Consider the following 24,382-nt stretch of genomic DNA (forward strand, 5'->3'; position numbering starts at 1 on the left):
TGATTAAAGAAATAAATAATGCATATTATTAAATAAATAATCGATTCGACAATTGATTGTCTGGTGAATAACAGTATTGGTCAGAATGAAGGAGTAATCAGAATAATCTAAGAAGAACTTTGCTCACTGATTGCTCATTTACAGCATATCCACACACACACACACACACACACACACACACACACACACACACACACACACACACACAGACTCTTGCCCTCAGAGTGAGTCATGATTATCTCAAGACAGGAACAGTACGTACATGAAAACAGATCTCACACACCTGCAAAGGTAAATAGTGCATGCAAAGATATTGACAATAACATACAGATTATGTTATTATATTGTTCAGTCTGATAAATTTACTGTATCATCCAACCTAAGGACATGAAGATGGAGACTCTCAAGCGTTGGATGAGGGACTGGAAGTATCCAACTTCTCTGTTATGCATCTATGGGTTCTTCAGCACAGTAAGGCCTTACGAACCATTTCTCATCCCGTTCCTAACTGGACCAGACAAGAACCTAACCATTGAGCAGGTAGAGAAACCTTTTAAAAAGTTATCCACTCACACTAATGTTGTTCCAAGCCTGTAGGATGTTTTTTTATTTTTATTTTTTCCCTACAATATAAGTCATTGGGGTCCTTTGGATATTTGAACTCACTGACTTGTGGACAAAAACAGTGAAAAAAAAGAGACAGATTCATCAGAGAAAACATAACCTTTTATGGCTGTCAGTTATTGTGATATTGTGAGTTATATTTGTGCAATAAAAATATTATACTGTTATAAAATATACAGAGGATAGATAATATTTAAACATCTATATTTGGCAAGATGACGATACACTTTAAATAGCAACATCAATGTGACATGCTAAAATGAATTTACATTTATTATAATTAATTTTATTTTATATATTGTATATATTATTAGTTATTTTATGATATTATTTCAATGTTATTGTTTATACAATATGTATATATTTTCTCTTTCTTTAGTAAATTAGAACTAATATATTAAAAATTACAGCAGTGTGACATGCTATATTTAATCTAATTTTACTATAAATATTTTGTTATTTATTGTGTTATTATTCAGATGTTAATATTTTCATTTATCTATTTTTCCTTTTTCTTTAGTAAATATGCTAAGTAATTATCATCTATATGCAGTTTTTTGCATTAATAAGCTGTTATGATATAGTTACTGATCAGTGCTAGTAATTGATTACATGTAATCTGGATTACGTAATCAGATTCCAAAAATCAAGTACAGTTCAACAGTTCAACGACTTTATTGTCCGTGTATTAAAATACAACGAGATTATAGTGCAACTCCCTTTAGTGCAATTTAAAAAACACATAGTACATCATTAAAAACACAATAGGACATGACTGAGTTATAGAAGGTATAAAAATATAAAAAAATAGCAGCATAGCTATAAATAATTAATTAGCTGTTGGATTATTTAGTGTTTTTATGGGCCATGGAAACAAACTGTCCCTGAGTCTGGAGGTTCGAGTCTTAATTGATCTGAAGCACCTACCTGAGGGCAACAGATCAAATAGGTGATGGGCTGGGTGGGAGGAGTCTGACATGATGGACCCTGCCCTCTTTAGGCACTGGGAGCTAGAGATTTTAATTGTAGTTGTAGACTGTTAAATGCTGCGCCTCTTCTCTATATGCCATCTCATCTCATCCCCTCCTGAAATGAGTCTGACCACTGTCGTATCATCTGCAAACTTTATAATTTTATTTGTGGGGTTGGTTTGTAGGACACAGTCATAAGTATAGAGAGTGTACAGGAGCGGACTCAGCACAGAGCCCTGGGGTGTTCCACTGCTGAGTGTGAGAGAGGAGGATACATGAGAACCAAATTTCACAGTTTGTGGTCTATTGGTTAAGAAGTCCTTTATCCAAGCAGAAGTAGAAGAAGGGAGCTGCAGGTCCAGTAATTTATTGATCAGGATGTCAGGAATGATAGTGTTGAGCTAAAGGCTGAGCTATAATCTATGAAAAGCAGCTTTCCATTATTTCCTGCATGCTCTAGATGACTAAGTACAGTGTGGAGGGCTATGACAATGAAACATCCTCAGCGCAACTGTTTGCCCTGTAGGCAAACTGATAGGGATCAAATAACGGAGGGAAGCAGGCCCTGATGTGGCGCAAGACCAGTTTCTCAAAGCACTTAATCATCACTGATGTCAAAACAATGGGCTTAAAGTTATTCATGCTGTGGTTGTTTTAGGGACAGGGATGATAACAAAAGATCTTAGTAAGTAACCCATTATGACCTTAGTAAATAAAACATTAAAAATCTTAGTAAGAATCTTTGAAAGCTGGTCTGCACATGCCGAGAGTACTTTCCCTGAAACTCCATCAAGTCCTGAAGCCTTTCTGGGGTTTACTTTCCTTAATTCATTCCTCACTTGATGTTGCTGCAGAGTGAGGTGCTACCGTCACTCACAGCCTCTGCATGTGTTGAGTTCGCATGAGCCGCAGGCAGCCCAACATTAAATCGGTTAACCGACCATCGACAGCCTTAATCGATTGCATTTCTTATCGACAATTAATCGATCATCGATTAATCGTTGACATCCCTAGTTTGTATGACTTCTTTGCAGCTTTAATGCCCCTCTTCAAATTCGCTTGGGCCATGCAATACTGTACTCTATCCCCAGCTCTATATGCGATGTAACGGTCATGTATGAGAGTTCGGACTTCTCTCGTCATCCATGGTTTTTGGTTCGGGAAGATCTGAAGATGTTTTTTAACAGTGACGTTCTCAGTACAAAATGAGATGTATCCCAGAAGAGCATGTGTATATTCTCCCAGGTCCCGATTTTCAAAAAGACTCCACTCTGTGCTAACGAAACTGTCTTGAACCTGTGAGAGAGCATTCTCCGCCAAGTGCTGATCAGTCTTCTGATGGGCTTTGTTTGTCTCCTACGAGGGGTGTAGGCTGGTATGGTGAAGTGACAGATGGTCTGACTGACCTACATGTGGTTGTGGAAATGCCCTGTATGCTTGTTTAATATTGCAATATACATGTTCTAATAGACTATGCTTCTCTCTCTCTGGTGGCACACTTCACATATTGTGTGAAATTTGGAAGATCAGTCTTTAGGCATGCCTGGTTAAAATCACCAGCTATTATGTGCACCCCATCAGGATGAGCCTGCTGCTGTATGCTTATTAAGTACTCGTAATTAGAGTTTATTACATCATATAATGCTCATAATCAGATTACAATTACATTTTTAAGAGTTACATGATTACATATTATTCACACAATGGCAGTAAATCACTCATCATTTGTTGATTCTCCCTAACTCTTTTTTCTCTTTTAAAATTTCCTTCCTAAAAATCCTATAACATTTAGCTTTGAATATATTCACAATATACAATGGCCATATTAAAAAAAATTGCTAGCCATGTTTTTATTGTACATTTTTTGTGCAGTAGATTTAATTAATTATTAGCTTTCTATCAACTCAAAAACCTACTGCAGTTCTTTCATTAAGCCCAGTTTGGGAAACATTAATGCATCTTATAACGTTTATATCAAATGTTAATTATATGTTAAATGGTAAAAAAAAAAAAGGTTGATAAAAAGTAATCTAAAAAGTAGTCAGAATACATTACCTAAAAAAAGTAACCTAGATTACGTTACTAACTACAGTTTTCATAATGTAATTTATATTCAGTCATGGATTTCATTTTGTAAGTAACCTACCCAGCTCTGTTATTGATATAGATTTGTACAATAAATCTAGTTTGTTGTTGGTAATAAATCTCTGTTTTTTACCCAGTAAACAATCAGATATTCCCGGTGTGGACGTACTCGTACCTGGCAGTGCTGGTTCCTGTCTTCCTCCTCACAGAGTGGCTATGTTACAAACCTGTGGTGGTCTTCCAGTGTTTAGTCCTGTTCTCCACTGTGGCGATGTTGCTGTGGTGTAATGGTGTACCAGAGATGCAGGCCATACAGTTTACGGCCGGAATGGTGACATCGTGTGACGTTGCTTACTTCACATACCTCTACAGTGTGGTGGAGTTGAAACACTACCTGAAAGCCACCTCGTACTGCCGGACAGCCCAGCTGCTGGGCAACACCGTTGGTTCAGTGTTGGGCCAGATCCTAGTCTCTTTTGAACTGATGTCCTATAACTACCTTTTAGTGTTTACACTGGTTCTCACTACCATTGCATTGATCACCTCCATTCTTCTCCCAATGCCGAAGACAAGTATGTTCTTCCACCAAATAAGGAGTGCTAGTGGAGAGACTGATGGTGAAGGGCATGTTGGGACAGATGAGGAACTTCAGAACAATGGCCGAAAAGATGGCGTAGAGTTGAATGGATCCAAACAACTGCAGCAAATACCGGAAGGTTCCAGTGATAGTGATAATAGAAGTGCAAAAAGTTCCAGGACAGGTAGGACTAACGAGTTGAACCTGTCATGTTAATAAAATCACATGGCTAATAATGAGTGCTGCAGGAATGAGTCCTCAACCAACTAAAATAAGTGCCATTTGAACTTCTGGCTCCATTGTCCCTAAGTCAATGTTTTTTTTTGTGTGTTTTTTTTTTTTACTTTTTGGTTAAATCTGGTCTGTGGTTAAGATATTTTGCTCTACTTGTGATTTTTTTAAAGCATTTATGTGTCATGAAAAAGGTTTAAACTTTAAATTTTGTTGTTAATCACTTACCCCCATGTCGTTCCAAACTAGTAAAAGCTTCGTTCATCTTCAGAACACAATTTAAGATATTTTGGATGAAAACTGGGAGGCTTGTGACTCCCATAGACTGCCAAGTAAAATACACTATCAAGGTCCAGAAAAGTATGAAAAGCATCGTTAGAATAGTCCATCTGCCATCAGTGATTCAACCGTAACGTTATGAAGCAACGAGAATACTTTTTATACGCGAAAAAAACAAAAATAATGACTTTATTCAACAATTTGTCTCCTCTGTGTCTCTCTGCATCACCATAGTGATGGACTATTCTTACGATGTCTTTAATACTTTTCTGGACCTTGACAGTGTTACTTACTTGGCAGTCTATGGGACAGTCACAAGCCTCCCCGTTTTCATCCAAAATATATTAAATTGTGTTCCGAAGACGAACAAAGTTTTTACGGGTTTGGAACAACATGGGGGTAAGTGAATAATGACAAAGTTTTCATTTTGGGGTGGAGTATCCCTTTAAAACGTTAAACCTACAGGAAATCCCAAAGTGGATCAATAGTTAAAATGCGCATTTTCTTCCATGTTTAAAGTCGCAATGGAATGGAAGTAGTGACAGATATTTTCTGGTTGTTGATTGGATGGAGGCAGATCTGAATGTGAGCTTGCAGTCGATTGTGAGAAAGTGGATTGGTTTAAGAGGGCTAAATGACTCAAGTCTATAATTTTACTGAAATACAGAGACATTTTGATTAAAAAAATATGAGGTCAAGTTTAAAACAAAATCTGTAAATAGCTATAGAATATTTTATAGCTCTGTAAATAAAATATGAAACACTCTTGTACAGGAAGCTGATTCCTAGAAAATCTAAATGGAGTGCAATTCTGTTGGCCACATGATATCCCAGGTGGCTGCGGTGATGTTCTGCTCCGATTGTGGTGGGATTTCCTGCAGTGTTTCTCCTCACGTACGCTGCTTGTCTGGTCAGCGTGGTGGGCACTAGCTACCTGTGGCTACAACCAGACGATAAACTACGTCCAGTTGCTGTGGGAGTATGTAGAGCCGTCTAGTAACTTCACAGTCTACAATGGAGGAGTGGAGGCCCTCTCAAACCTGTTAGGTGAGTAGACAGGACACACTTATTTATTATGAACTCAGTTAAGTCTAGAAAATATGCCTGACATAGACCTTAGTCAGGGTAGCACCATATTACATTTTAGACAGTAATGAAAACAAGGCTTTGAGGGATAGAACTGCAGTGTGTTTAATAGATTGCACTTTTGTTTAACAACATACCGATTGTTCAACTTAAACTTTCTGGAAAATAAAAAGCTTTCAGTAGACAAAAACTCAAAAAGTTGTGAGTTGTGAAAAGTATGTGATCTAGGACATTAATACACCACTGTAAAGAGTAATTAAGTCTATCAATCACTTGTTTTCATCGGTGTTAAATTCAATATGGCATCTAACCTAACTATAAGATCCACTGTTGCATCCGAAATCGAACACTTCTCTACTCTATAGCATGTGAAAAACAGTATGCCAAAAGACCAGACCTAGTATGTCCGAATACACAGTAGGTGAAAAGTATCCGCATTCTTGTGAGGTTCTGAAGTGTGCATTTGATGAACATTTTACCATCCCATGAGGCAATGGGAGAGGATTTGTGATTGGCAGTGAAGAGACACAACTGACACTCTAGGTCACATGACCATATCAACTTTTTTTTTACTTGAAAATGTTTTAAGTAAATTTTACTGTTCTAATATCAAGTACAATTTATTATCAAGTGAAATCTAGCCTACTTACTACTGAACTTAACATTCATGAAGAAATTAAATCTAATTGCACACCAATTAAGTAAATATGAATGAATCTAAAATACAGGCTTTTAGACTGTATTTGAATGTGTTTCTTACTGGACATGACTGCACCACAGGGGCGTCAGCGGCGTACGGCATCAGTTTTTCATCCACAGACTGGTCTCGCTGGGGTGAGGTGGCTCTGGGCGCACTCTCGGCGCTGGAGGGCGGTGCACTCTTCGCAATGGTCTTCAGCGCCAACATCTGGGTCTGCTACTGTGGCTACATCATCTTTAAGAGCCTGTACATGTTGCTCATCACCATTGCCATGCAAGTCCTGTTCAAAATACTTGACTTCTTATAATTGCTCAGATTATATTAATGTTTAGTAGAAATGAAGTTAAATGTTATCATGGACTGAATTTTTGCTGAATATAACCTATCCCTGCTCCAAATTAATTGTATAATTAAATGATAAACTTTCATGAAAGTGTACATTATCTTATCTGACCCCTTGCTGTTTCACCTTAATTGGTGCAGTGGTAAAGATGTTGGACCTGTAATGCTAATGCCAAATTCCAGGTCCATTTGTTTTAAGTGAAAATCGACAATGCAAAGCATGGCAAAGTTTATACAGAGTAGATGCTATAATTAAATAATGCACACATTGCAAAAGTTAAGAAAAACATTTTTGCTTGAAATAGCTTAAAATAAAATAGCACTGACAAATAAAATGATTTCATAGTTGCAAAGGCAACATTTTAGATTTTCTCTTTTAAAACTAAAATATATATTCCAACTGTATATATACATTAATTCCTATTATATATAATATGAGCTCTTATTTATACATTAACTAATTTCAGTAGCACAGCAAAAAAATAAAAATAAAAAAATAAATAAAAAATACTGAAACTATATATATTTTTAACTACTTTAGTTTTTAGTAATGCTAAAAAATATTAAAGAAAACAATACTTTAAAACATAAGCATGTATCCTCCAAATATTTTTGATTGATTGAAAAAAATCGATTCTGATCGCTGATTTTTTACAAAAAAAGGGCCGATTTTATTAATATTTATTTGACTTTTTTTAAGCAAGAGACAAGATAGAATGAAAATATTAGTACACAAACTAGATTTATTTGCTCTATTACAGGCCAAACTAGCCTTTACCTGTAGCCATTTGAAATGAGAGGCAATCACTGCATTTTTATCACAATCCAAACAAAGATCCTACACAAGCAATTTTTGATTTTATAAACTAGATTAAATAATATCAAAAGTTGTTGCTAAAGCATAATGGTCAGACTTTAGCTTTGTGAAATTATGCTACGTAAAACATCTGCACGAAACTAAAACAGCAGATGGGCTGAATGAAAATGCAAATTCACTCTCTGACAGCAGGTGGCGCTTCTGGAAACAAAGCAGTGCTGCACTACTTAAATCAGTGTTGCCAGATTTAGTGACCCTTTTTTAAAAAAAAATAAATAAATAATAATAATTGTAATAGTGTCTATTATATTATCTATGATACTAAAATTTTCTTACTTTTCAAAACATTCCCAGGCCTGGAAATTACAATTAAAACAACTTTAGCCAGTGGCATCTTTTAGAACGGAGCACAACTAGAAAAATATATTATAGATATTTTTTATTAATTACAATAACCTTTCCAGGCATGGAAATCACAATTTCCTGACATTTAATAAAGCAGCAGAAAGAAAAATACATCTACACTAATATCATCTTTCCAATTAGTCAGTGAATGCATGAGTACATCCATGCCCTTGTTTCATAGGTTCCAGATAGCAGCTGGGTTGAACGTGAAGCGCTACGCCCTTGTGTTCGGAGCCAACACCTTCTGTGCGCTGGTCCTCCAGACAATCATCACCTCAGTGATGGTGGATAGCAGCGGGCTTGGGGTGGATATTGTCACACAGGTGAGGTTACCTGACACCTTCCATACAGCTCAAAATGATCTTCTACAGTCATCGCCAGCACGACACATACGCTAAATGTGTATTGGATCCAGAACATGTATTTTGACTGATCTTGTTATTTGTCTTTCAGTTTACCGTCTACGGAGCATATTTTTCTCTTATTGCACTCATTTTCTTCTTGAGGGGTTTGTATACCACAATGTGCCGAAAACCTGAGACGGAAACACCGAGAGAAAATCCAGAAGAAACTTTTAAGGCAGAAGATGATGCACAAATCATCATTGGAACAAAGTTCTGAAAACAAGTAACAGGAAGTACAGGAATTTTAAGCCATCACACTTGATTTAGGTAAAATTCATTGTTATATATATTGTATATATACACACACACATTAACTTAAGATTTCTGTAACATAAGTGGTCTTGAGTCAGAGTCTCATGAGTTCAGGAGGAGTTGACATTCGAAAAGAGTCTTGTAGTTTAAACTCCTCGTAACGAAAAAACTATGTTTTTGCCTTATTCTCAGAAACTCCAAAAGCACTAAAAGACGACACTATGATGTCAAAAAGGGATTCCACATTCTTGGTTAATGTTATTCACAGCACGGCGGACTTCAGTGCCGTATATGCAGCGTGTGTGTGTACGCATGTATGTGTTTTAAAGATACAAATACTGATATGCACAAAAGCCTAAAAATTAGCAATTTCTATGAAAGAATTATGTACAGAATTGCAGCATTTACATGAACGGGAGGTTTGCAATAATTTGGTAATCCACCACGTCATGCAGATGATTTCCAGGTCAGGCCAGTTCACAGGAATGAAAAAAGGAGCATGGTAAAGTAAAAAAAAAGAAAAAAAAAAAGCTCCTTTTCTCCAAACAACCCTGCAACATGTTTTGGTTTCTGTTACTATGGATGTGCCATAGACAGGATCATGTATCTATTCCTTTGCTGTGTTTTCAGTCTTTTGCTCTTAAAATTCAATAAAACTTTCTTTAGGAAATCGATGTTTTTTTTTTTTTTTTTAAAGCTACTTGAGACACAAAACAGTGCAAGAGGTGCGAATGAGTCTCAGGTCGCCCACCGGAGGAGCAGAGGACAAAGGAGCGCTATAAGAAGGGGTTTGAGGATGAGCCTCCTGCAGGAAACTGTGCTGCTGGTGCCCCTGCCTGCAAGAGAAAAGAAAAAACCCTACAGATCTAGCTTCAAAATAACATGATTACATCAATCAAGGAGACTTAAATTAACATTTGGAATATAATGTAGACTTTATAAAAAATATGATATATAATTGTTAATTATAAATTAATAAGATTTAACTTCAAGATAAAATTATTTAGTAAAATGAATAAAAATAAGAGACAAATTAACATTTGGAGTAAAATGTAGACTATAAAATATATATAATAAATTAATTCAATTATAATTATTAATTAATTGTACATTAATAACAGATTTAACTTAAAAAAATACAAATAAGAGACTGAAAGTAACATTTGGAATAAAACGAAGAATGTATAAATATAAATAGTATATGTAATTATAATACACAAATCTATTAAAAAAAAATAATAAATAAAATATATATATATATATATATACATATATGTATATATATATATATATATATATATATATATATATATATATATATACACATACACATATACACACACACACAGGTCCTTCTCAAAAAATTTGCATATTGTGATAAAAGTTCATTATTTTCCATAATGTAATGATAAAAATTAAACTTTCATATATTTTAGATTCATTGCACACCAACTGAAATATTTCAGGTCTTTTATTGTTTTAATACTGATGATTTTGGCATACAGCTCATGAATCTCAAAAAATTAGCATATCATGAAAAGGTTCTCTAAACGAGCTATTAACCTAATCATCTGAATCAACTAATTAACTCTAAACACCTGCAAAAGATTCCTGAGGCTTTTAAAAACTCCCAGCCTGGTTCATTACTCAAAACCGCAATCATGGGTAAGACTGCCCGACCTGACTGCTGTCCAGAAGGCCATCATTGACACCCTCAAGCGAGAGGGTAAGACACAGAAAGAAATTTCTGAACGAATAGGCTGTTCCCAGAGTGCTGTATCAAGGCACCTCAGTGGGAAGTCTGTGGGAAGGAAAAAGTGTGGCAAAAAAACGCTGCACAACGAGAAGAGGTGACCGGACCCTGAGGAAGATTGTGGAGAAGGACCGATTCCAGACCTTGGGGGACCTGCGGAAGCAGTGGACTGAGTCTGGAGTAGAAACATCCAGAGCCACCGTGCACAGGCGTGTGCTTTTGAACCAGAAACAGCGGCAGAAGCGCCTGACCTGGGCTACAGAGAAGCAGCACTGGACTGTTGCTCAGTGTTCCAAAGAACTTTTTTCGGATAAAAGCAAATTTTGCATGTCATTCGGAAATCAAGGTGCCAGAGTCTGGAGGAAGGGACTGGGGAGAAGGAAATGCCAAAAATGCCTGAAGTCCAGTGTCAAGTACCCACAGTCAGTGATGGTCTGGGGTGCCATGTCAGCTGCTGGTGTTGGTCCACTGTGTTTTATCAAGGGCAGGGTCAATGCAGCTAGCTATCAGGAGATTTTGGAGCACTTCATGCTTCCATCTGCTGAAAAGCTTTATGGAGATGAAGATTTCGTTTTTCAGCACGACCTGGCACCTGCTCACAGTGCCAAAACCACTGGTAAATGGTTTACTGACCATGGTATTACTGTGCTCATTTGGCCTGCCAACTCTCCTGACCTGAACCCCCATAGAGAATCTGTGGGATATTGTGAAGAGAAAGTTGAGAGACGCAAGACCCAACACTCTGGATGAGCTTAAGGCCGCTATCGAAGCATCCTGGGGCATAACACCTCAGCAGTGCCACAGGCTGATTGCCTCCATGCCACGCCGCATTGAAGCAGTCATTTCTGCAAAAGGATTCCCGACCAAGTATTGAGTGCATAACTGAACATAATTATTTGAAGGTTGACTTTTTCTGTATTAAAAACACTTTTCTTTTATTGGTCGGATGAAATATGCTAATTTTTTGAGATAGGAATTTTGGGTTTTCATGAGCTGTATGCCAAAATCATCAGTATTAAAACAATAACAGACCTGAAATATTTCAGTTGGTGTGCAATGAATTTTTATCATTACATTATGGAAAATAATGAACTTTTTCACAATATGCTAATTTTTTGAGAAGGACCCTATATATATATATATATATATATATATATATATATATATATATATATATATATATATATATATATATATATATATATATATATATTACACACAAACACACACATTTCAATCATTCAAGAAAAATGTCATTTTACGCACCAGGAAGGGATTGTTGGCTACTCCAGGCGCAGTCATGTTCTGTCCAAACGGAGTGACTTTACCCTGACCAAATGCAGCAAAACCTCCTGAAAGAGAGACAAATAGATGATTACAAAAAAGGAAATGAGACCATGTAAAGCAATCTTTTTAGCTTAAGTACAAGTGAAACATTCTACAAAATGCCGCATGACAGTGGAACAAATTCTAAAGCATTAATATAATGGCATTAAAATCTTTGCAGTAAGTCTTTCTCAGCCACTACCGTTGGGTTGTTGGGGAAACGCGTGCTGCTGGGCGAACGGCTGTCCAGGAAATGCTTGCTGGAAGTTTCCACTGAAGCTGGTGGGAAGGTTGTATGCAGCAGCATTTCCAAACCCAGTCGGCATGCTCATGGACGGTGGGCCAAAAGAGGCTGTGGGACACAAAGAGCTCGGCGTTAACATCTCAGTTTGACATGCACATGCTGTGAGATGCAGTGACATAATGTTTGCGGTTCAACTTCACTTGAAACAATCTTTAAACAACAGCTAAACTACCCAAATTCACTTTATATTCTTTATCAGTGGATGTGAAATTTAACTTTTTCAGGAATCCAACACTCCACTGACAAGTCATTCACAATAAGCTTAGGAAAAAGGGTCACGTTGACTTTAAGGGAGGACTATTTTTATCCTGAGTACAGAAATTTGTGGCAATGATTCTGCAAAGGAGATGACAAAACCGGACAAAAAAAGCAAAAAAGGAGGAAAGACAATACAGGACAAAGAACTAACAGTTTCCAATACTCCTAACGTTATTCTACATTAGTGAGTCTAGTAATATATTAATATATACACGTAAAAAATAACAACACCTCAAAAAAATATTATCATCACTACTATTTTTTTAAAAAAAAAATAAATCAAACATACCACACAACTATTAAGCAGCACACCTGCTTTCAACATTAATAAACAATAATAAGAAATATGTTTTAAGAACCAAATCAGCATATTAAAATGATTTCTGAAGGATCATGTGACACTGATGACTGGGGTAATGGCTGCTCAAAATTAAACTTTGCCATCATCACAGGAATACATTTTTAAAATATACTAAAATAGAAAACAGTAAATTTCAATTGTAATAATATTTTACAACATATCTGCTTTTACTGTATTTCTGATCAAATATCCTTGGTGAGAACAAGAGACTTCTTCCAAACATACAAATCTTACCCCAAAACATTTGAACGGTAGCATTATATAACAAAACAAGTGACAGAAAAGCTCTAGCATCATTTGTTAGCAGATGCCACTTGGCTTGATATTTTTTATCTAATACAATACACACATTTTTAAGTGGCTACTGAACATATATGCTTTTGGTGAATTTTCTGTCACAGCTGGAGACCACTGATGTGAACATGGGTTATCAATACTTTATCTGGGGTTCATCCACCTCAGATGAATGACATCACAAGCATACCTTTCTTTAATGGGGTCAAGATGACCACACAATTGTGGTCAGTGTAGTTTATATAAGCCAACTAGTCTACAGTCAATGCCAAGCCCCAGAAAAGGAAGAGAGAATAGGGAGAAAATGAGAGAAAGAGGGAGATGGACATACCGAAGTGGGCCGCGGGGAAAGCCTGACCCAGCAGGGGTCCTAACATGTCTGACCAGCATGTCAAGAACACAACCAGACAAAACCATCAGTCGCAGCTCACTCCATTTGAGCTTTTCTCACACTTTTGGCCTATATAAATTTCATGAGACAAAAAAATCTGCTTCTCATTCACATTTAACCAAAGATGCCTCCCCTTCTGCCTTTTTTCTTTCTCTCTGGAACACGAACACACACAACATTTATCCGCCGCAGGGATGCAGAGACCCACAAATTTCTTCAGCTCTTCTGAAGTGCCTTTGTATCCCGCCTGTGTGCAAGCAATCTCAAGCTGTTAGCTCCTAGCATGGATACTAGGGGTATCTGACCCACTTAAAACTGTTCACAAAGCCCTCTGGCGTGTTAAATAAATAATGAGACACAAAGCAAGAGCTGCTTAAACTCTTTTAAAACCGAGGACAAAGTCTGCTGTGAATTCTGAGAAGATTCTCTGCGAAACAATGCCAGATTTTAATCGCTCAACTCATTTAAACTCTTAAGATTATCAGGTCAACATAAGCTCCGCCCATACCAGCTGTGGCCACACCCACTCCTGGTACCACTGCTCTTCCATTGGTCTGGAACGGGTTAGTGGGAGCGGCCTGTGGGGCCCCAGGAGCGCCGAATGGATTTGTCGAAGGCCCTGTTACAACCACAAGCGAGACGTAAGAGATGCGGTGAAGGAAGATTGGAAATTCCAAGAGATCTTAAAGATGCTTACCTCCAAAACCCTGAGGCATGCTGGGTAAACCCTGTTGTGCTTGAACTGGAGGAACAGCCCGAGATGATCCAAATACAGACCTGAATGTGGAAGCGGAAAGAGAGATTAACACAACCGAGAAAAAGACATTGAGAGGTAAAGGGCCACATCTCTTTATAGTCTCACCCCTGTGCTGTGGTGGCAGTGTTGTAGCTGCTCACGTTTGGTGCGGAGGAGCTAAAGACGTTGTCCAGTTCAGCAAGAGCAGCGTAGCGATCGCCGCCCTTCAGAGCCGCCTGCGGAGGTGGGGGGCCCACACTTGCTGATGGAGGGGTTGAACTTGTGCCTGTGGAGACAGACATAAAGTGGTTATTTTTAGCCATTTTTGCGCACATGCACCCCAGTTTTTATTTTATAAATAATAAACATTTTGAAAAGATTATTGTGCTCTGTAGCTTCACACAGCATTTGGGGACAGAAAATGAGTCAACGCTCAAAAATCGTCATTCCATGCCTGCACAGCATGGCCTGTAGGAGTGTGAGAAAATATACCTTGCTCAGGTTTGCTGCCGAACACGTTGGTGAGGGCTGCGTATCGGTCTGCAGGGACGCTGGCTGCTTCCACTTTATGCCCCTCTCCCACGGAGTTACTCTGGGTGGAGCTAAATGAGGCGAAATCAGCACTGCACGATTTGGGGAAGTTATCGAAGTTTGCAAAGTTGGCATTAGCTAGTCCTGATGAGCTACCTGTGAGAAGAAGAGAAAGGATAAAAGTTACAGAAATGTTAAAGAGCAATGCTACCTCTAGTTTTTGTTGTTGAGGAGCACCTTATGCTACTTACCACATTTTGTTTTAATAAATCAAGGATAATTTATAATAACTAAGCTAAAAACGTGGAAACCATAATTTGTATTATTTATTTATATAATAGCATTTTAACAGTTTTACACACGTGTGTGTAAATTTTAAAGTTATTAATCATTATAATTTTTTTTTAATATTTTTAAATATATAAATCTAAAACAAATACATAAAATGCATGTTAAAATGAAAAATATATAGAATTATACATAGTATTATTAAAATAAGTTATTTATTTATTTGTTATATTATTCAAAATATAACAACATTGAAAAACTTTGTCAAGACAGCTTTTCCCTTAATCTCAAGAATGATGTTATATTCACAGTACAGCTCAATTGGACCCAAAACGCTTTTTCCATCTGCACAGGAACAACATCACAAGCACGTAGCTTAGAGGGAACACTGACTAAAAGTGTCCTTCAAATCAAAGAGACATCCCAGGAGAATTTATGAGGAGCTATATAAGGAAAATTGGATTTTACACCACCAATGTCACAATTAAGGAAAACCACTTCCAACAGGAAATTAATTGGGGGCTGAGCGTGTGTACGAAAGAGACAGACAGGCACACAAGCTTTGACTTACTGTGCATGGCCAGCGGAGGCAGCGATGAGGTAAACTCGCCCACACTGCGACTAAATTGGAGACTGTTGTATACTGGTGTATGCACAGGAAATGAGTGAATGACAGCACAGGAATGTTAAGAAAAGCAGAAAAGAAAAAAGGTCAAAGTAACAGAACAGAAATATAGAGAAATGAGAAAAATGTGTGTCGTCAGTAAGATTTCTTTAATGTTTTTGAAAGAAGTCCCTTATGCTCGCCAAGGCTGCATTTATTTGATCAAAAGTGCAGTAAAAACAGCAATATTGTGAAATATTATAACAACTGAAAAGAACGGTTTTCTCTGTTTAAATATATTTTAAAATGTAATTTATTCCTGTGATACAAAGCTGAATTTTCAGTCTTCAGTGCACACGAGCCTTCAGAAGTCATACTGATATACAAGTAACATTTCTTATTATTATAAAAGTGAAAAAACAGGTGCTTAATATTTTTGTGAAAACTGTGATACATTATTTGAATGATTCTTTGATTAATGGAAAGTTCAAAAGTACAGCATTTATTTGAAATAGAAATATTTTGTAACATTATAAATGCTTTAACTGTCACTGGATCAAATTGGCTTGAAGTTGCACATTTAGAAAATAAAAAAAATGTCAAGCTGATATAGTGAGGAACTGAAATGACAGAATAAAATCAACCAGATATTTCTGCACCCACCACTGGAGACATCAAGTGATTTCTTTTTTCTTTTTTTTATTAGAGAGAATTAATGTTTAACTAAATTGCCACTGAAAAAGGAATGTTTAAGAAGCGAGAATGTAAAAAAGCAGCAATGAAAAAAGACACAAACATCACGTCACATTTCTAACAACACAACTTAGACAAGGAGCCATTTCCTAACAGAAGAACAGGAGGTAAACAGATGTTTGTATGCCTGGCTGTGTGTGTGTGTGTGTGTGTTATACCTGGTTGTGCAGGCTGAAATGGGGCTTGTGGAGCTGGTGGAAATGTTGTTGTGTTTGGAGCAGCAGAACTATTGAATGCATCAAAATTCGCAAACTCTGCGTTAGAATTCACATTCTGCACTGCTGGGGTCCATCACAAACAAACAAACAAACAAACACAGAGAAAATGGGATGAAGAATGACAATGAAATCATGGGATGAACATGTCCAGTGTTTAGGTCAATTTAGTTAAAATTCTTAAAATTCAATTAATTCTCACTAGGGCTGCACGATGTGTCATTTAAGCATCGATATCGCGATGTACGAATCCACGATAGTCACATCGCAGGATGTGCGATGTAGGCTGTCGTAGTTGATCCGTTATTCATTAACCGTACGGGCCAGCTGCCCCCCGGCCCTTGACGAATGTGATTCGCGGATTAATTGCACAGCTTAACCATCATAGAGTGAAACTTTATCATTTGCATGTGTTTTTAAGTCCTGTCAGTTTAACAGGGCGCATATATGAGAGAGAGAGAGAGAGAGAGAGAGAGAGAGAGCTAGCGAGAGAGAGCCCCGGCGCGCGCGCTCGCTCGCTCACCTTCACCATCTTCAAACAACACGAGCGCTGTCTTGCTCTCTCTCCCTCGCGCATATTAATCAAAATCAATTGACACGATGGTGTCGAGGAAAAAAAAATATGCAGTGATGAAATGTTTTCTGTGTTGTCAAATCTTGTGCGATATCCTAAACTGCCGAGATAATTACACAACGCGTGCCATACACGTCTGATTCGCGAACTAATGATTCCTTTGAACCGATTCAATTTAATGAATGGTTTAAACACCTGACCTGTCCAACACTGAACTCGCGAGACGTCTGAATTGCTATATAAAAAAATCTGTAACACTTTACAATAATATTCTATTTATTAAACTATTTAACTACATTATTTAACATTTACTATTACTAAACTGCACTTCTACAACATTGTTAATTTCAACATTTAGGCTATAGCCTTCATTGTTGAAATCAAAAGTTGTGCAGTATTTGTTAACATAGTTAATGCACTGTGAAGTAACATTACCAAACAATGAACAGCTGTGTTTTTATAAACTAACATAAACTAAGATTAATAAATATAGTAACAAAAGTATTGCTATGCTCGTGGTAAGTTTCATGTTAGTTAATATGTTAGCAATTCAAACCATATCCTAAAGTTACAAACAAATAATTTACTCTAATTTAAATAATACTCTGATGTTTAAATCATTTAAAATGAGAATGTAAGTGTGCTCGCCCCATTTTTGTTTGTAAGAAAACATTAGATTAGATTTCATATCGCAATATATATCGCAGAAAAATAAAATATCGCAATGTCATTTTTTCCCAATATCGTGCAGCCCTAATTCTCACATTAAAATTCAATCTTGTAAATTTAGTAACCATTCTGACTTCAACACTGGTTGTGTATGAAGACATATTACACACACTCATATAAAGTGGAATGATATAATGTTGCTAAAAACGCACTAATAAAGAAACTACACAAAGACATAAATGATGACATGAACAGAAACCCAGAATGCACTGGCTCCAAATTCAGCCGTGCACATTTTAACAGACAAGTGGTGTGTGTTGACCTCTGTACCTGTATTCTGGCATTAACCGATAAAACGCACAATCATTATCCTCTAGACGCCAGTAAGCATTAGTGGTTTTATATTTCATAAGGAGTTTTGCAGCAGTGGCTGTCAATAAGTCTACTGCAGCATGATGGGAAACCAGACCGCATCACTCTAGCAGTTGTCCTGAACCTTTACCAGTACTGCTTTTCAAATGGATGGTTTAGTTTGTTAGTGTAGTGTGAGTGTGTTCTCACCTGAATGGCTGTTGAAATTTGCAAAGTTGGCAAAGTTTGCGTTGCCTGTGGACTGCGAGTGCGGAGCTGCAAAAATGTCGCCACCTAGATCGCTGAGCAGATCGAACTTCCTGTCCTGGTGCTGCTGCTGGGTTAGCTGAGTGCGTGACACAACCGGAGACTGAGAGACCAAAAAAACAAAAATGAATCAGAAATGTGTATAGAAAGATAGACGTGATAGATTTTTTTTTTTAGGATTCTTTTTGAATATAAAGTAAATAAAAAAACTGCTTTGTTACCTGGCTAGGTGTGTTTTTGTTGAGGTGTAAAGTGGGTACTGATTCCCCCAGTAATGTTTTGAGAGGTCGGACCTCTGGAGTGCTGCTGGTGCTGCTAGCTGATGAACCAGAGACAGACGCATGAACCGACGCCACCGTCTTAGCCTGCTCTGGAGGAACATACCTGAAAGAAAACAATTAAAGACATTTAAATGAGCAGAGCACATATACACAGCGATGAGTTTACTTCATCCTTATGATACCAAGAAAAATATTTGCCTATGCAAATTTAATCTCAGAGGTGTACAGTGAACAATGAGAAAGTTTCAGGAAATAGCAGGATAGATTTACTTCATATAACACCACTAATGCAAAAAAGGTGCACATCAAGACTATGAGATCTATTTACTTGTGGGTTTCAGCTTGTATTAATATTTTATTTTCACATAATAAAATAACTTCACATTTATTTATTTGCTTTGTATTAAGTGGGATAATGTACAGCCCACTTTACATAGTGGTTTATTGTGCGATAATGATGACCGACTCTGCATGATTCCTCAGTTAAATATCAAATCTAATAATCAACATTTCAGCCCAAGTTGTTTCTCACCATCGCTTCTTTTCGTATTTGTCCTGAAGAAACTCTTTGACTTTCTGAGGTTCTCTAAAGTCTGGGATGGCCAAGTTTCTGTCCTCATAAAGGCCGAGCCATATCTGTTTACATACCTGCATATACCGGAAAACACACACAAAGAGAGAGAACAAGAGAGCTCATCAGACATTCATAGAGCAAATATACCATAAAAGTGAAACAGAAATTCATCTGTCAGAAAACATGAAAAATTTTGATTTCAAGGGTTTTTAAGAGCAACACAGTCACTTTAATTCTCAGTTTATAAGAAAAAGAAGACAGAAAAACAAAAAGATCCTTAAAACAGACAGTATATTTCTCACTGCCTCATGTCTGTGAAAAAACAAAACAATGCAGGCATTCATACTAAGCAAAATCTTGCTTTAAATACACATGCGCTCACACACGCACATACACATTCTCAAGAAGGAAACCAATATCTCAACATGACATTTCAGAAAACATTTAAATAAACTCTTCTCAGTGAGTCAAACACACATGCTCTCAGATAACACAACTGATAAATAAAAAGGCAAAGTGTAAGGCTTCACAACCACTACATGCCAAGTATGTGTGGAAGCTCTCACAGTACTAAAGACACTGCCTCCATTTAGATATAATCAATGCAGAAACATATTTGTGTGTGTAAACACAAACCCACTTTGGAAACAACGGAAGAAGCGTATTAATTATGAATATCAACAGCAGAGTGAAGACTGCATTATCACTTGACTTGAGGAGCCATACAGACACTCAAGGAAGGGCTCTACGAGTCTCAGACGTTAATGTGTGAAAACTTTGTTTGTATGAACTGATATTACTGGTCAAGGAGGAGCCAGCTTGGGCTTATTCATGAATTAAATCCAAAACTGACCCGAAAGTCTGTGACGCTGCCTTCAGCAGTTCAGAATGGCATACTAACTAAACTAACCACTGCACAGTACACACTGAATACTATCAAAAACAGCATGACGTTTTGCAACAATACATTTTTTACACAACCATTAAAAAAAACTGATAAACTCTTAATTTCATTTTGTGTTAAAAAAAAAAGAGCAAAAGCAGTCATTTCAAACACTATAAGTAAATTTAGGCATCACACAAAAAAAAAAACTCAACCTCTTTTATGATAGGGTTATAAACAGCTGAAAAAAAAAAAAAAAAAAAACATTCATAAATGCAAAAAATTAAATGAAAATAATCGTACAACTGTATATTTAAAATATCAAAACATATAGGCTTATCAAATTTTGAAAAGGACGATAAAAAATACTTTACACACACTACTCTTCAAATGTTTGGGGTCAGTTTATTTTTTTTAAAGAATAAAAAGATATTTAGCAATTAATCATAATTGATCAACAGTAAGGCCCCGTCCACACGGAGATGCGTTTAGCTGTATATGCATAAATTTTGTATTGTATAGGCATTTCGTCCACACAGATCAGGTTTTTTGGAAGAGTGAAACCGATATTTTTTGAAACTGGGTCCCAGAGTGGATAAATCTGAAAATGCCGCCCTTGCATTTTCGCGTGGACAGCGGAACCATATATTTTCTAAAAACGATGTGAATATATCCCCTTACGTGTTATGTCTGCCCCTAGTCGAGAAATCGCACCTGCCTTCAAAAAAAAAATAGAAAAAGAAAAGAAAAAGTTCAAATAAAAATATAACAAATCATTTAAATAAAACAGTCTAGAACTGCCAACAACTCTAACAATTTTGAAGCTGTTATTCACTGTTCAAGCTGCGCATGTGTTCAAGTTGAACAGAAATCCCAGAAATTCCTCTCATCTTATCACAGACGTATGACTGTTACCCCGTAAATCATAAACTCATCAGTGTCCAGATATCAGCACAAACAGTCCACACACGACGACACATTTGCAATGTCAATAAAAACATCACTGCACTTTCGACCATGCCATCGCCATTACCTCATTTCCATACTTCTGTAGAAATTCTATTTCCTGTTGCGTGAAGGTTGTCATGGAGATGGACTTCACTCTGTGGGGGGGATTCAGGCCTCGTCTAAAGGGGAGAGAAAAAGAGATATGAGATAAAATAACACATCGTTTAAATAAAGTGTTGTAAATTGATTGCAGTGTGAATTAGATTTTCTGCTCCCTCTCGCCATAACTCTTCATTACAAAACTGCTTATTACACACAGATCTAGGATAAGGACAAAGTCAAACTCACCAAGTCTGTGTGCGGAGAGAACGAGAGCGTATGTGTGTAAGAGGGGGTGGAAGAGAGTGATAGTGTAAAGAGACAGGTGAGCTAATATTGCCTATGAATAATATTGTTATTGGTATTTAAGAGATGAGCACTAAGATAATTTACTGAAGGAAACTGAATTTTCTTCAAACCCAGACTTTCTGAGTTAAAAGGCATGTCAACTAAAGAATCATGGCAGAAAAGGGGCCTAATTAAGCCATTTTATGAGGCAAAAGGCTTTATTATCATTCTTAACCAGAACAAGAATGCTAACATATATAAAGCATCAATTAAACACACAAGGACTTAATCATGAATCTGTGTAAATTGCGTAAAACCATTCTTACTTAAATTGCCCCGTTGAAAGGAATGCAACAATTAAGAAGGATGGTTTTTAAATTAATAATACATTTCTTTCTGCTTATTTTTCGATGAATAACATCCTTAATTTAATCTTTATAATACTGTTAAAAAAGAAAAAAAGTGTAAAAGAGAGAAAATATGTACACCCACACAAAAAACTTATGACATCAATAAGAGTTTTTTTTTTTTTTTTTAAGAAGTCTCTTATACTCCCAAAGGATGCATTTATTTGATGAACATACAGTAAAAGTAATATTATAAAAATATTACATCTTAAAATAACTTTTCCATTTTAATATATTTTAAAATATCATTTATTTCTATGATGTCAAAGCTGATTTTTCAGAAATCATTCTAATATGCTGATTTGGTGCTCAATAAACATTTCTTATTATTATTCATGTTGTTATTAACAATTTATGTTGCTGTTGCTTAATATTTTTGTGGAAATCATGTTTTTTTTTCTATATTAAGATTCTGTGATGAATATGAAGTTCAAAAGAACAATTGAATTGAAATGGAAATCTTTAGTCACATTATAAATGTGTTTACATTGTAAAGAACTTGGCGGAAGAACTAGATGAGAAACTGAAGACAACTGGAGGAGCATCTGATTATTCAATGTGTCTTTGAATGAGTCGGTGCATGAGTGTTTATTCCACAGCTTCATGATCTCTGAACACTTGATCTCTGAATGCCCAAGAGCAATGTAAACATGTGTGAGTGCTGGCCATTTGAAAGCCTGTTTCCTTCCTGTATTTACCCTGTTAGCGTGCTCAGATTTGCTCTCTAGGGATCAGAGTCTATGTACTGCAGGAGATGCTGCCTATGATTCTCTTACGCATCTGTTTTGTTATTTCCATCCCCTGATCTCTTCCTTTTTCTCTCATCTAATGATGACATTTGCAGCTAATAACTAACAGGAAGTTAACTTAGGTAGTTTAAGGAACAGTTTTCCAAGTGCACAAAGTCTTTCGTGGAACACAATTTGAATTTTTGGCTGAACTACTCCTTTAAGTCACAGTCACACACACACACCTGTTTCTATGCCAGCGTGATAGGAGGGAGCATTTAGTACATGTGCAAGTATGGAAAAGACATTTAACGCTACTCCGCCGTCCCTCTGTGCTGAAACAGGTGACAGATCATCTGACACCTGAGCCGCAACAGATGTTCAAAACACCATTCACACAAACACACCCCCTCGAAACCCCCAAAAGGCACATATACACACACACCAACTCACCACTTCTGCATTAACAATCGCTGCCTGTTTGCATGTGGTAATGCAAGTTCTCTGGTAAATTCCCCAAAACAATTTTCCACCTCTAAGGACGTCACCTGTTACTTCCTCTACATTATATTATGAGTGTGCGTATGTCCCTATGGAGATGTGAGGCATTCAGTGATAAAATCTGAAGGGCATGAACAGCAAGGCCTTGGTAATATTAGACCAGGTGCTAAATTATTCACACGACCTGCTGTGGGCCATTGGCACGGGGTTGGGATTCTGTAACCATTGCCCCCAAGAACCATTCGGCTAAACTTCAAGCCAAACGTCTAACTCAACAAGTCCCAAAAACTGGCTGAAACCAACAGCACCAGGAATAATTCTTCAGAAGCCTCATAGTATAATGTGTGATGATTAAGCAAATGTGCTATGAAAATGTATTTACATTAATTAATTTGGCAGCTGCTTAAATTCAAGGTGACTTACAGTGCATCTTACGCAGAAGAAATCTCTTAAAGTAACCTGAAGCGCCTTGCTCAAAACCACAATGGTAAAATTGTGCACATGTACATAAATAGTTAATCTAAAACTAAAAATTATCATCATTTGCTTAGCTTCATGTGTCAAACCTGTATGACTTTCATCTGTGGAACGTAAGAGAAGAAGTTTAGCAGAATATTCCAGGTGCAACAGCAGTGAATGGGGACAGATGTTGTTGAGCTCTAAAAAAAGTACAACAGCTTCATAAAAGTGATCCATACAACTTTTGCACCTTTTGTCCAAGCCTTTTGATGTTATACACTAGCTTTGTCAGAGAAACAGACTGACATTTTAAGTGTTTATTTATCTTGTACAGAGGTTCTCAACCTTTTTTGCGTCAAAGGCCCTGCATTGTCAAAGACAATATTTGAAGGCTTTTATTAATTTCCATGCCTTTTCCAGGTCTACAAATGACACTTTTAAAATTCCCATATATTATACAGCATATCCAGTGTGTCCAGGTTTATGGACAACAGAAACCTGGTTGAGAGACTGATCTTGTAGCCCTCAAAACAAGGGCAACTCAACCCCTTTCAGTGCTTTAAAGAAATAAAGTCATATGATTTTTAAACGACATAATGGAGAGTAAATCATGACAGAATTTTCATTTTTGGGTGAACTATCCTTTTAACCAAAGTATATCTAAAGTTATTCAGATCTCTAGTGACTGATGCTTTGCTGGTCACCAAGCTAAAATTGGCCAGTACACCCAGAATGCAAACAGAGAAATAAATGTATTCCTTAAATT

The 24,382-nt window shown here is 36.8% G+C and overlaps 2 protein-coding genes across 7 annotated transcripts in view; one reads left to right on the top strand and one right to left on the bottom strand.

Moving 5' to 3' along the window:
* The first annotated feature begins 136 nt into the window (after positions 1–136).
* Positions 137–9,327, top strand: LOC109104135 (thiamine transporter 2-like). The gene is made up of 7 exons (XM_042771490.1): positions 137–291; positions 385–540; positions 3,817–4,441; positions 5,602–5,814; positions 6,634–6,826; positions 8,299–8,440; positions 8,571–9,327. Exons 1-7 carry the CDS (start codon positions 232–234, stop codon positions 8,736–8,738), a joined length of 1,557 nt encoding a protein of 518 aa, XP_042627424.1. The 5' UTR covers positions 137–231; the 3' UTR covers positions 8,739–9,327.
* LOC109108789 (arf-GAP domain and FG repeat-containing protein 1-like) overlaps positions 8,135–24,382 on the bottom strand; it is a 25,585-nt gene continuing 9,337 nt past the window's right edge. The window contains exons 2-14 of one of the 6 annotated variants that reach the window (XM_042771484.1): positions 21,220–21,313; positions 19,262–19,377; positions 18,670–18,832; positions 18,392–18,551; positions 16,531–16,653; positions 15,587–15,658; positions 14,689–14,883; positions 14,323–14,482; positions 14,158–14,237; positions 13,969–14,079; positions 12,055–12,204; positions 11,793–11,878; positions 8,135–9,609 (exon numbers count right to left, since the gene is read on the bottom strand). In XM_042771484.1, coding sequence (XP_042627418.1) covers positions 9,550–9,609; positions 11,793–11,878; positions 12,055–12,204; positions 13,969–14,079; positions 14,158–14,237; positions 14,323–14,482; positions 14,689–14,883; positions 15,587–15,658; positions 16,531–16,653; positions 18,392–18,551; positions 18,670–18,832; positions 19,262–19,377; positions 21,220–21,313 — 1,570 coding nt within the window. In that variant the 3' untranslated portion in view covers positions 8,135–9,549. The remainder of the gene's footprint in view (positions 9,610–11,792; positions 11,879–12,054; positions 12,205–13,968; positions 14,080–14,157; positions 14,238–14,322; positions 14,483–14,688; positions 14,884–15,586; positions 15,659–16,530; positions 16,654–18,391; positions 18,552–18,669; positions 18,833–19,261; positions 19,378–21,219; positions 21,314–24,382) is intronic. The other 5 variants (XM_042771485.1, XM_042771488.1, XM_042771486.1 and 2 more) reach the window with 5 other exon arrangements.

The sequence above is a fragment of the Cyprinus carpio genome, chromosome A15, assembly GCF_018340385.1.
Source record: "Cyprinus carpio isolate SPL01 chromosome A15, ASM1834038v1, whole genome shotgun sequence".
Lineage (NCBI taxonomy): Eukaryota > Metazoa > Chordata > Actinopteri > Cypriniformes > Cyprinidae > Cyprinus > Cyprinus carpio.